We start from the raw sequence: 13,855 nt of genomic DNA on the forward strand, positions 1-13,855 counted from the left end.
TTTCAGAACTATACAAGATCAAGAGCATTTCCAGGAAAATGAGAGAGGCCTGTATTTTAAGTTATTAATTCTTGGAAATGAGTCACATATTTGCGTGTCCCCTTTCGTTTTTTCAAGGCTACTGTGACGTTTGGAGCTGTAAAAACCTTTATTTCGATTGTCTACGATGAAGGGTAGCGAGCTAAGCCTACGGTGAAGTTGATGCGAACTTGTGTAGCGTGATCACTATCAAACCCACAACAAGTTGAGAATCAAACCCAAGAAAGTCAAAGACAAGGTTTTAGATTAAACTCAATAAACTGGAACCAAGCAATCTAAATCGTCGAAAATATGTGAATCTCTTGATTACACAATTTAAATGAATCGCACCCGGTTGATTTGAACGTCACAAGATTAATCTTGATAAGTTCACAAGTTGTTCAATGAAAAACGAGAGAAAGCAATTAATGCTTCACGAATAATATTCAATAATATGAGAGTTGTAATGATTTACAATAAGGAATAAAGTATTTATACTATTCTAGAGATTAAGTAAACTAGGAAAAATGTTTAAGAATAATGTAAAATTCGTCCACAATAGCCTAATTATGGTAAAAATCTACTAATAATGAAAGACTATTAAAATAAGGAAAAAACGTGAAATTTGAAAAAATTCGTCTCGGACTTATGTGGCCGTATAGTTTTAGAGCATGCAGTCGCATAGTGCAATTGGTCTGCAACTTTGGGATTTCTGCTGGGTGTATGCGACCGCAGGACTTTAAACCTATGCAGTCGCATGGTTTAATGCTTCAGCTCCGTTTTCTTCAGTTTTAAACACGCTGATTCAATACTCTTCGGCCTTCGTCTCCAACACGAAACTTGCTCCATTTTGCATTTCGAACATTGTTTCATCAACCGTTGCTTTGACGAGCTATCTCATTGCCTCTTTCACGCGCTTGGCCCTCGATCGCGTCATCGGCCCCTCGACTATCAACGGATCTCTCCTCGGGCTCGACTCTGGACTTGACTTTGGTACTTGTACTTCCTGGATCATATCATCCCCTCCCTCTTCAAAATGGTTCGACCTCGAATCTGGACCTGCATCGAAAAGAGATAAGTTAGAAACATTGAAAGTTGCAGAAACACTATACTCACCTGAAAGATCTATCTTATAAGCGTTGTAGTTGATCTTCTCAATCACTTGGAACGGTCCATCTCCTCGTGTCAATAACTTTGATTTTCTTTGCTCTAGGAATCGCTCTTTCCTGAAATGCACCCAAACCCAATCTCCCGGTTCGAAAGTGACGTATTTCTGGCCTTTGTTTGCTTGTGTTGTGCGTTGATTGTTCTTCCTCTCTATTTGCTCCCTTACCTTTTCATGGAGTGTCTTCACCAATTCGGCTTTCTTTTTTCCATCTAAGCTATCTTGTTCATTCACAGACAAATGTATTAAATCCATATGTGTTAAAGGATTAAAACCATAAACAATTTCAAATGGTGAAAACGACGTAGTAGAATGCGTTGCCCTATTATATGCAAACTCAATGAAGACAAACATTCTTCCCAATTCTTTAGATTTTTATTAACCACAGTGTGTAATAGTTGTGTCATTGTTCTATTCATTACTTCAGTTTGACCATCGGTTTGTGGGTGACAAGCTATAGAAAACAATAATTTCGTGCCTAACTTATTTCACAAGACCCGCCAAAAGTGACTAAGAAACTTAACATCCCTATCGTATACAATACTTTTGGGAACACCATGCAAACGCACTACTTCTTTGAAAAACAAGTCCGCAATGTTAGTGGCATCATCGGTTTTGTGACATGGTATAAATTGTATCATTTTACTAAACATATTCACCACAACAAAAATTGAATCACGTCCCTTTTTAGTTCTAGGCAAACCTAACACAAAATTCATTGAAATGTCAACCCAAGGTTCTCTAGATACCGGTAAAGGTGTATAAAGTTCATGGGGTAAAACCTTTGATTTAGCCTTTTTACAAGTTATGCAACGACTATAAATTCGTTCTACGTCAATCTTTATTTTAGGCCAATAAAAGTGTTCATTTAACATGTCTAAAGTCTTTGCTACCCCCAAAGTGATCTATTAAACCCCCACTATGTGCCTCCCTAACCAACAATTCAAGCATTGAGCAATTAGGAATTTTTTCGAAACAAATACCCCTCATACTTAAAGAACTTGTCAATAGCCTTCTTATTATATGAATTGTAGATACTAGAAAAATCAAGATCGTTTTCATACATGCCCTTAACATACTTAAAATCAAGTAATTTCACACTTAAAGAAGTGAGAAGCACATACCATCGCGACAATGCATCAGCTAATATGTTTTCTTTACCTTGTTTGTATTGAATGACATATGGAAAAGTCTCTATGAATTCCATCCAACGTGCATGTCGTTTGTTCAACTTACATTGACCGCACAAATGTTTCAATGATTCATGGTCGGTGTGAATAACAAACTCCTTCGCCCATAGATAGTGTTGCAATGTCTCCAAGGCTCGAACTATAGAATAAAGCTCCTTGTCATAAGTAGGATAGTTAAGAGCTGCCTCACTTAGTTTCTCACTAAAATATGCTATCAGCCTCTTTTCCTGCATCAAAACTGCTCCAATACCTATTCTTGATACATCACACTCAATCTCGAAAGTTTTGTCAAAATTAGGAAGTGCTAAAAGGTGCTTTACATAAATATTTTTTGATGGTGTTTAATGCATGTTCTTGTTCTACACTCCATTGGAACCCAACGCTCTTTTTGACAATTTCAGTAAGTGGTGTGGCAAGTGTGCTAAAATCCCTAACAAATCGCCTATGAAAACTAGCTAACCAATGAAAACTCCTAACCTCGGTTATGTTTCTAGGTGTTAGCCAATCTTTAATAGCTTTTACCTTTTCCTCATAAACTTCAACCCCATTAGCACTCACCACAAATCTTAGAAATATGATTCTATCCATGCAAAATGTGCTTTTCTTCAAATTAGCATAAAGTCGTTCATTTCTTAAAACCACAAGCACACATTTAAGATGTTCTAAATGCTCTCCTAGATCCTTGCTATAGATTAGAATGTCATCGAAGTAAATCACAACAAATTTTTCAATGAAAGCACGCAAAACATGGTTCATTAATCGTATAAACGTGCTTGGTGTATTTATGAGTCCAAAGGGCATAACTAGTCATTCATACAGCCCATATTTCGTTTTAAATGCTGTTTTTTCCATTCATCATCCTCTCGCATATGAATTTTATGATACCCGCTCTTAAGGTCAATTTTAAAAAGATGCAAGAACCATATAATTCATCTAACATGTCATCTAAATTAGGAATTGGGTGACGATACTTTACCGTGATGTTGTTGATAGCTCGGCAATCCATGCACATCCTCCAAGTTTCATCGTTCTTTGGCACCAACAATACGGGTACCACACATGGACTCATGCTGGCACTTGCCTTTAAAGCTCCTTTGTTTCCTCCGAATTATTTCGATAAGCTGGTCGGTTTGGAATGACAGCTCTAGATATGAAATCAATTTGATGTTCGATCCCCCTAATGAGTGGCAATCCACTAGGCACGTCTTCCAAAAACACATCGTCAAATTCCTACAATAAAGGAGAAGCCAAACTAGGGAGGGATGTGTTAGACTCCTCAAAATTGAGGTGTGATTCCTTATATATACCAAAAGAATCATTGGCTGTCTCTCCACTATCGCCTTTTTCAATTCACTCCATTGTTTTCCTATCATATTGCCAAGGTCGCCCTAACAAAATATGCCCTGCATGCATAGGTACAACATCACATAACACCTCATCATGATACTTCCCAATGGAAAAATTAATCAACACCCTTTTTGTCATCTTAACCTCCCCACATTCATTTAACAATTGCAACCTATAGGGTCTAGGATGTTTTAATAGTGTTAACCCAATTTTCCCACTACATTAGTGCTAGCTACGTTTTTACAACTTCCACTATCAATTATTACACTGCATACCTTCCCGTTGACGTGACACCGTGTGTGGAATATATTTTCCCGCTGTTGCTCCAAGTCGTCCGCCTTGATTTGTGCGCTAAGTGCTCGACTCGTGACCAACAACTCCCCAACTGCATACTCCGTTGTGTTTTCCTCGTCAATATCCTCCAACTCCGGCATGTCGTCATAATCACCTTCACTCTCGGTCTCCACTTCCCCGCTGTCTCGCAAAATCATGGTTCTTTTATTTAGACATTGTGAAGCAATGTGTCCAACTCCCAAGCAACGAAAACACTTGACGTCCCGATTCCTTGATGGTTGGGATTCTATCTTTGGTGTAGTCTTGCTAGCTCCTTCCTCCTTTCCTCTCGGTACCTCCGGTCTTGCTTTTGCATTAGCTTCATCTCCTTTATTATTTTCCCACCTCGGCTTCCAAGAAGGATTAGAAACCGAAGATCCACTTTGATGCCTTGTTGTCCCCTTTCACTTCAATTGCTTTTCCATCTTCATGGCCACATGTAGCATGTCTTCAATCTCCACATAATGTTGCAATTCCACTACATTAGCAATGTCCCTATTCAACCCCCTAAAAAAATCGAGCCATAGTGGCTTCCTTGTCCTCTTCCACGTTTGCCCTAATCATAAGCATCTTCATCTCATTATGGTAATTCTCTATGCTCCTTGTGCCTTGATATAGATTTTGTAACCATTGATGAAGCTCCCGGTAATAGTGATTAGGTACAAACCGTTTCCGCATTAACATCTTCAACTCCTCCCAAGTATTTATAGGTTGTGCCCCAATCCTCCGCCTCGTTGTCACCACTTGATCCCACCAAGTTATTGCATAGTTGGAGAACTCAAGAACCGCAATTTTCACATTTTCCTCCCCCGAGTAATTGTGACAATCGAATATCAGCTCAATCTTCTTCTTCCACTCTAAGTACGCCTCCAGATCACTCCTCCCTTTGAAAGAATGAATGGTCATTTTAATATTTCCCAAATTACCATCCAGTTCGTCTCCACCAAGATTCTTACCTCTCACACCTTGCATAATGCCTCTATTCCTAACCCTTCCAACCTCCGCATCTACAAGTGCATCCTCATCGAATCCACTATCAGCCTCAAAGTCATCCTGATAATCTATCCTAACTTCTCGCCTTCTATTCTGCCGTCCATTATTGGCTCCCCATCGAGGATTAGCAGGCATTGGATTAAGTCTGTCTAACCGCACATCCTATCGATCCAACCGATCCCTCATGTCCCCCATCATCCTTTCCATACGCAGTACTCATGTTAAGTTGATCATTGTCCCTGCCAGAATGTGTTCCTTCCATGTCAGACATCCTATAATTTAACTTTTTTCTGCCCACCAAGTTCATTCGGAATTCACTCAATTTGGCTTTTACCCTCAATTGATCTTACCACTCTGCCTTTTACCGCTCGTTGCTTTCATTACGTGCTTCAAAAAACAAATTGGAACTCAACCAAGGAATTAGTCTCATGAAACCCAAACCTGAGTGAGATTACAAAACAGAGGACCCGAATTTGGAAGTTTTGAAGTTCAAGAAAGTGGTTCTTAAATTGATTTGGACTAAGAAAGACAATTTAAGAAAATAAAGGACTAATTTGCAAATAAATAATTTTTTTTGAACAGTAGAGTGAACAGTATTTTTTTAACTTTTTTTTCTTTTTCTGCTAGTGTACGATGAACAGTACGCTTTTTTTTTTGACCCGAGCTTTAACTACGACACCAACGGAAGAAACGGAAGTTGTTTTGGATTCTAAATGAGCTCAAAAACAACTTTTGAAATTTTAGACGAAAAAAATTCGGATCAAAGATTCAAGAATTTTACTGGACAGAAGAACGCGAAGAACGAAGAAAAACTAGAAACAAAGACTCAACAAGAATTTAAAAGGGATATAACCTTGAATTGGAGCATAAGCTCTGATACCAACTGATGCGAATCCGCGTCACGCGATCACTACCAATCTTACAACAAATTGAGAATCAAAACCAAGAAAGTCAAAGATAAGGTTTTGGATTAAACCCAATAAACTGGAATCAAGCAACCCGAATCGTCAGCAATATGCGGACTTTTTGATTACGCAACTTAAATGAATCTCACCCGGTTGATTTGAACGCTACAAGATTAATCTTGATAAATTCACAAGTTGTTCAACGAAGAACGAGATAAAGCAATTAATGTTTCACGAATAATATTCAATAATATGAGAGTTGTAATGTTTTACAATAAAGAATAATGTATTTATACTATTTTAGAGAATCTAAGTAAACTAAGAAAAATGTTTAAGAGTAATGCAAAATTCGTCCGCAATAGCCTAATTATAGTAAAAATCTACTAATAATGAAATTCTATTAAAATAAGGAAAAAACGCGAAATTTGAAAAAATTCGCCTCGGACATGGCCTATGCGGCCGCATAGCTTTAGAGCATGCGGTCGGATAGTGCAATTGGTCTGCGACTTTAGGACTTCTGCTGGGTGTATGCGACTGCAGGACTTTAGACCTGTTCAGCCGCATGATTTAATGCTCTAGCTCCGTTTTCTTAAGTTTTAAACACGTTGATCCAATACTCTTCGACCTTCGTCCCCAACACGAAACTTGCTCCATTTTGCATCCCGAACATTGTTTCATCAACCGTTGCTTTGATGAGCAATCACATCGCCTCTTTCACGCGCTTGGCCCTCGATCGTGTTATTGGCCCCTCGACTATCAACGGATCTTTCCTCAGGCTCGACCCTGGACTTAACTTTGGTACTTGTGCTTCCTGGATCACATCAGAAGCCTTAGGGAATGAGGATAAAAATGTTTTATGCAAGTGAGGGGTTGTTTGCTGTACCATATAAAAACAAAAATACTGGTGTGCCAAGTGAATTTTACCAGGCTGTGTACAGGTTTTCACAATGAGGTGGGCCCCACGTCAGACCCTCATGCATTAAAAAATTGAAATAAAAAAGGCTGACCTATCACCTCTGAGAGAGCTTGTAGAGAACCTGTGAAGGTCTGACCTAGTGGTGTAGCATCACTCGTATAAAAATAATCTACCAATTTATTTGTTGCATACAAATTTTGTTGTCCAAAAGATACAATTAATGAACATTAATTCGTGAGCTTAAAGAAAAAGGAAAATTCATAAAATTGAGGAAAGGTACTGTAAGTCTCTGTCTCTCCGTTGGACTAGTATGTAAGTGAAAGCTAACGAGAAGAAACATGAGAATATGCAGAGTATATTATGGATTAATACTCTACTTTTCTAAAAGAATAAAAAAGGACTCACTTCATGAATCAACATTTGATAGTCCAAATATATTCCTTTTTCTTAAATTAATTTCAAGTAATGTCAATAATATTTGATAAGATTTCTTTGCATTATTTTAGCGGTGTTAAAAAAAGCATAAAATGTGGCTAGATGTTGAGATTAAGTTTCAAGTTTTACAAGTTTAGGTGAGTCTAAACGAGTTTTGGGTGTGAAAAATGGTTACTTATTTTTATTATCATTTTAAATACTTAATTATTCTAAAAATTATTTAATAATCAAAATAATACATATCAAATATCTAAAATTATATAATACTATATTTACTTAATAATTCCTTCAATTAATTAAGTATACTCAAGTTTTCAAAACATAAAAGCTAAACTATTTTTTTAGTTTCAACTAGACATGTACTACTTCGTAGATTTATAAGAATTTCATACATATTTTCAAAATTTTCTACAAAAAGATGTCTCGGAATCATAAATACATAATATAGATAGTATCGTAACTTGAGTCTTATCTAAATTTTTATCAGATAAAGCATTTTTGAATTTTGTACAGATAAAGATATTTGAAAACTTGAAACTATAGTCAAATAAAAGCATTTGAAAAATAAAGAAAGTTAATAACTTTAAGTCAAATAATTTTTTTAAAAGGAAAAAAAAAATAATAATAAAGCTTTCCAAGAAAAAGCATTTTGTTCGCATTCAAACGCTTTTTTAGAACACTGATTTTAAGTTGTGCAGCTTGAAATGGAATTTGTAGAGGGAGGGAGGGGCGGAAAGCATATTTACCCTAAAAAATCTATGATGGAAATGTATACGTAAACACAAATCTCTTGCGAATTCAAGAATCGTGAAAAAAGTCCAAATACATGGTAATAAACTCAAGATACAAACGATTTTTAACACAACAAAAAATAAAACTTGCAGAAATTAAAGATTGAGATCAGAGAATTTTTCGACTGAAGCCCCAAAGGTTCGGTAACCTTTTTAACACCTAATTCTCCGTTGAACATTCATTAAAATGGATATTGTTCCTTTGCACTATAAAGCCTCAAATTTGGCAACGAAGGTTACAAAGTTCAACAAATACACAAATATGGTTCAAGAGATCCACAAGACCAGCAGATCTTACATGAATCATACAAGAAATATCAGATCTCTTCTTAGAAAATTACAGCATAACCACCCTCTCGTCTAAACAAAATACATGTATTAAAGGCTAAAAACATCGGACCACAATCTCGAATGAGATATTCAAAAGTGAAGGAGCAGACTTGAAATCCTAGCCACTGAGAGTAAACTCTTTAGAACTCTCTAACTCAAAAGCCAGAATTAAGAAGTCAATTCGTCAAAATGAAATAAATAGGATCGTGTGTTTCTCTTGATCAACTAAGTTCTGCCTATTGGTATGAAGTCATTCCACTAACTGTTTAATACCCAAGTCTTCAATTACAAAAGTCGAATTATTACAAGGGAAAATTGAAGCACAGGCCTCAAACCTTTTAAATATTAGCAGACTTTTCCCAAATTTTTAATTTGTTGCAACTGTCATCCCAAACCTTTCAAAACGTTGCAAGGGAGGCCCCTTTGGACGGTTTTCATCTAAATGTCTGTTAGTTGACCATGAAATTTGACTTTCACCATATTTTTAATTTTTTTGAAAGCATAGGATTGTAACTTTCCATTTACTACATTAAAATAAATTAAAAATTAAATTTAAAAAAAAAAGAAATAATAATAATAATAATAGTGTATCATCTTTCCCCGCCATTGCCACCGACCATCGACCAAATATTTTTTAGTAAAACGATTCCAATACACCAGCAAAAAGTGAAATCGTTGGAAATAAAAATCAGGGACCTTGCTTATCATGTTGAAGATGTCATTAAAGTCTGGCAAATAGGCTTGCATAAATGAGTAAACGCGTTGCCGCCGCTGCAAGCACTGTCGTTCAAGGATTCACCTCCACCAATCGAATCTCTCAACTCAAATTACATAATAATACTTGTGGCTCTACTTTGGGCAGTCATCTGCGTTCTTGGCCTTGCAATTGTGATCCGCTGCGACTAGATCTGTCGCATCACTAGCAGAACAGTCGTCGCCTTGCCAGCCCCATCCATGCCTGCGAACAAAGGACTCAAAAAGAAGGTCCTTAGCAATGGATCTGATTGGCCAGCTGTAGTGGTGGCGTACTAAGCAATATTGAGGAAGTGACAGGTTGGTGAGGTGCATAGCCGGGGCTTGGGGGCGGAGAATATGGAACTCGAGATACGGTTGCAAGAGGTGAAGGGATGGAGAATTGAGGCTAACAGCCTTCGGGAAGCCATTGCGTAGTGCCGATTTCTAGAGAGAGAGAGAGAGAGAGAGAGAGGGGCTGGAGAAGATGATACACAGTTATTATTATTATTTTTTATTTTTTCTTTCTTTAATTTAATTTTTAATTTATTTTAATGTAGTAAACAGAAAGTTACAAATTTTTCCTTTCAAAAAAATTAAAAATATGGTGAAAGTCAAATTTCTTTGTCAACTAACAGACATTTGGATGAAAGCCATCTAAAGGGGCCTCTACTGCAACGTTTCGCAAGGTTTGGGGTGACAGTTGCAACAAATTAAAGATTTGGAAAAAGTCTGCTAATGTTTGAAATGTTTGGAGCCTCTGTTTCAATTTTCCCTTATTACAAGACTAAAGTTTTTAAATTGGACAAGCCAATGTTCAATTCGTCAAAGTTAGTACATTATCTTGAAGAAAATGTTAGGGTGCGTTGAATTGCAAACACAAAATTTGCATGGAAAGAAAATAAATTCTAGGTAATTCAATTGCCTAAAATTTATTTGCATGAAAATTGTTAATTGAATGTGTTTGATTGATTTAATTTTCAACTTAAAAAATATTATACTTGTATATTTTTTATTGGTGGGTAGATGAGAGAGAGTGAATAGAGGTGAGAGAGAAAGAGAGTAAATTTCATGAAAAATAAAATCCTATTCTCTTGATTTTGAGGAAAATATAATTATGTGACCAAAAGTAGGAAAATGTTTTCCATGGCAAAAATGACAATCAAAAAGCAACAAAAATAAGAATTTAGGTGAAAAAAAATACACATTTTTCATAAAAAATATTGGCAGTCAAACTCGCCCTTAGTGCAACCCACATGCGAACAAATGTTTTAACGTAAGGAAAGGCCCACACATGGGCCACAGTCCACTATCGAAGGCTCTAATATCTCAATTCACACAAGAAAAACAATAAAAAGAACTTTATTTTACTAAAATCTGACACCTCAAAAATTAGGGGACATATTTTCAATTCTTTATGCATATAATCAAATTGTTACATATATAAGTATGAAAAGAATAAGTTGCTTAACTTATGCTAAGTAACGTTGACATAACATATCAATTATTTGGTAGATAAGTTTACTACGAAATTGATATATATGTCATGTTTTTGTTTTTAGTATAAGCTAAACAAAGTTGCATCATAATCATTTCTCATATAAAATGTTCGTCTTATCTACATACATATCCTTCACTATTAATTAACTTGATCAAATAGCAGGATAAATTTGCATCTGATTGAGAATTTGTTCGAAATTGTCACTAACTTTCTCTACTGGATGCACGTGCATTCCCTCGTATGTTGTGACGACAATGCTTTCTTCCATGGATTCTCTTTGCACTTGCTTCTTAACATTACACCCTTGATGAGTACATCGATAATAGCTTCTGCAAACAATAAATGGGATTCATCGGTTCATCTGTGTGAATCTTTTTGCTAAATTGTAGCATTTAAACCAAATACAAGCTAGCGAAAACTTATTTACAGTGACATCGTCTGTGCATTGTCATTCTAATTAATTCATGTAGGCACACTAACTTCACCAGAGTAATGCTATCTATCTCTGATCTAAATCTCTTCCCACATAAACGACGTTAACCGACGACTACTCAACAGGATCCAATCGCTATGTCATCCTAGCGAGTCACTTCACAACGTGGAGGAATGGTAAATAACAATAATCATGCTCCAAAAAAAGTAAAAATGGACAACTTCATTCATGACGGTAAGTTCATTCTTCTCAATAAATAGTACCTAAATCAAATATGCAGTAACATATCCAACACTTGGTAAATGCCCACAGTTGCATTCTCAAACTCTGTCAAAAGGAGTCGTATCATGATCTGAATTGTTAAATATATTGACTCTTTTGTTTTATGGTGTTTCTATCTCAAGTTGATGAAATTCTACAGTTCCTTACATTATTTATATCTCAATGCATTTAATTGATATATACTTGTTAACATTAATGGTCAGAATGTAACTTTTTAGGCACCAATTTGGTGTCAAACATATTGTGGAGAAAAATTATCCACGTTATTAAAAGAAGATTCATGCATCTACGTTCCCTTTTTAAAAATTATTCATAATCCAAAGGCCGAAATTGATTTATTTATGAATTTTTGCAGCCGACAATATGGTTGTAGGAATTCAATATCAGTTGTTCATTCACCTTCGACCACGGCAGCAAAGAGTAGAATTGTCTTCAGAAATGGTGAAGCCATCATATATATACACATATCCTTCCATCTTTGTCCTAGAGAGTTAATAGTTGTATTTCATAGATAACAGGATCTATGGGTGGTTAAGTTAAATAGAAATATCAGCCTCAACAACGTCTCATTAAAAAAAAAAATAATAAATAAAAAATACAACAAACGATCGACCTAATTTGCAATTTGTAAATGATTTGCATCAAAAGAAGAATCGCAAACTAGAAGATGTAATCAGATCAGGAACAAGCAGAAACCAAATTTATTTGTACAGAACCACTTAATTTTACCTATATATGTGGGAGCAAATAAGACCTTTGGAATCTTGATATCTGCTAAATATCACACTTGCAAGGTGATTTTATGCTTTTAGTAAAAGCCGGTGGACACTTCTGTCGCCTAATAATAGAATCTATTTACCCACTTCAGAGAGCCAAAATGATAAAATAATCTTTTATATATACTGATTTTATTACCCTAATCATACTGGGAATTAATGATTCTGTTGTAGATAGAAGAAGACCGATATTATATACATTTCAATGGAGATCTAGCTTGTCAGTATCGATTTAGTAATTAATCAATAATTAAACAAAAACGTGGACTAATATGAATTTTTTGGAAGCGATTACCTTGGAAATTTTTGGTTCTTCACAGCTTTTTGGCCATATTTTCTCCACCTATAGCCATCATCCAGTATATCAACTTTGCTTCTTGTTCGAAAAGCAATTCTTGGTTTTCTGGTTTTCTTCTCGTCGCACTTTTTCTTACCAGATTTAACATCATTTTCCATCGGTACAATGCTCTTGCGATCATTAACATGTGCTATAGGAAAATTGATTTCCCTCTTTAAACCCATATATCTATCCGGGACATTACTGTTATAAAATCCACCATTTAGGGCATGATCAGAGTTAGTCATGTTTGAGGAGAAAGGTGCAGCTGCTACTGTGGTAGACGAATCAAGAAAAAGAGTTGGATGACTCTCCATTAAAAGAAAATTCTTTTATATAGTTATGGACAACAGAAAATGAAATCCAAGAAATAAGTATAGAAGAATTAAAAAAACATTAGAAGTAGGTAGGCTTGATGGCGAGCAACCAAGAAGGCTGGGCAGGATTTCTAGTACTGTAAAATGAGCAATTGTACATATATCTATATTATACATAGGCTTGAGAGAGATGCCGTATACAAAACGTCAAATGTTTCAACATAAGAAATATTAGAAGAAAAAGTTAAATGGAATTGTGAGTCCAGATACATGAGAGAAACTGATAAGGTGGAAAAAAGGAGGGATGGCGGCTTCATCATTAAGATAGAGACTTCCATTAGTGGTAATTACTGATGAAATAAAAACAGTGGACATCAAGAATTAGCTTAATTATAGCAGGGATAAAAAATATGGACTTGAAACAAATTATACATATTATCGATTTTAAGGGTTAATTAATTGTTGATGGCTGTTTGCTTTGAATCTTGTGATACCAGAAGCCTATATATGCAGTGGAACATCCATCCTAGAATTTTCTTGTTTTAAAATACAAGAAGTCTCTGGCTTAAGGGTGAACATGGTTCGATTTGAATGGCTTAAAACAAATTTTCAAATCAAATCATTCAAAACGGTTTGGAGTTTTTTTTTTTTTTCAAACCAAACCAAACCACTTCAATTTCTAAACCAAACCAATCCAATCCAGATAATTTATTTCGGTTTGGTTCGGTTTAAAATCACGGTTCAACAATGAAAAAATTAATATATATATATCAAATAAGTTAAATCATAATTACTAGTTTAAAATTTCATGTTAAAATACATAAATTGTATTACTAAAAAAATTACAAATAAAAGTTATATAATTATAATAATTAATTATAATTATAATAATTATAATGCAACAACACGATATAAATGTTTTAAACTCTTAGTCAGTACTAATGATGTCCATATGCAATTGTAATACATGATTTATTTTTTTCATAAATATTAATATAGTACATGAATTCATTTATTATAGTTAAATAATATAAAATAACTAATAAAAGAAAAT

The 13,855-nt window shown here is 35.2% G+C and overlaps 1 protein-coding gene across 1 annotated transcript; it reads right to left on the bottom strand.

Moving 5' to 3' along the window:
- Positions 1-10,605: 10,605 nt before the first annotated feature.
- Positions 10,606-13,077, bottom strand: LOC111367049 (probable WRKY transcription factor 43). The gene is made up of 2 exons (XM_022987738.1): positions 12,443-13,077; positions 10,606-10,985 (listed from the first exon to the last, which is right to left on the bottom strand). Exons 1-2 carry the CDS (start codon positions 12,799-12,801, stop codon positions 10,808-10,810), a joined length of 537 nt encoding a protein of 178 aa, XP_022843506.1. The 5' UTR covers positions 12,802-13,077; the 3' UTR covers positions 10,606-10,807.
- Between the last annotated feature and the right edge of the window lie 778 nt (positions 13,078-13,855).

This window comes from Olea europaea, chromosome 18 (genome assembly GCF_002742605.1).
Source record: "Olea europaea var. sylvestris chromosome 18, O_europaea_v1, whole genome shotgun sequence".
Classification (NCBI taxonomy): Eukaryota; Viridiplantae; Streptophyta; class Magnoliopsida; order Lamiales; family Oleaceae; genus Olea; species Olea europaea.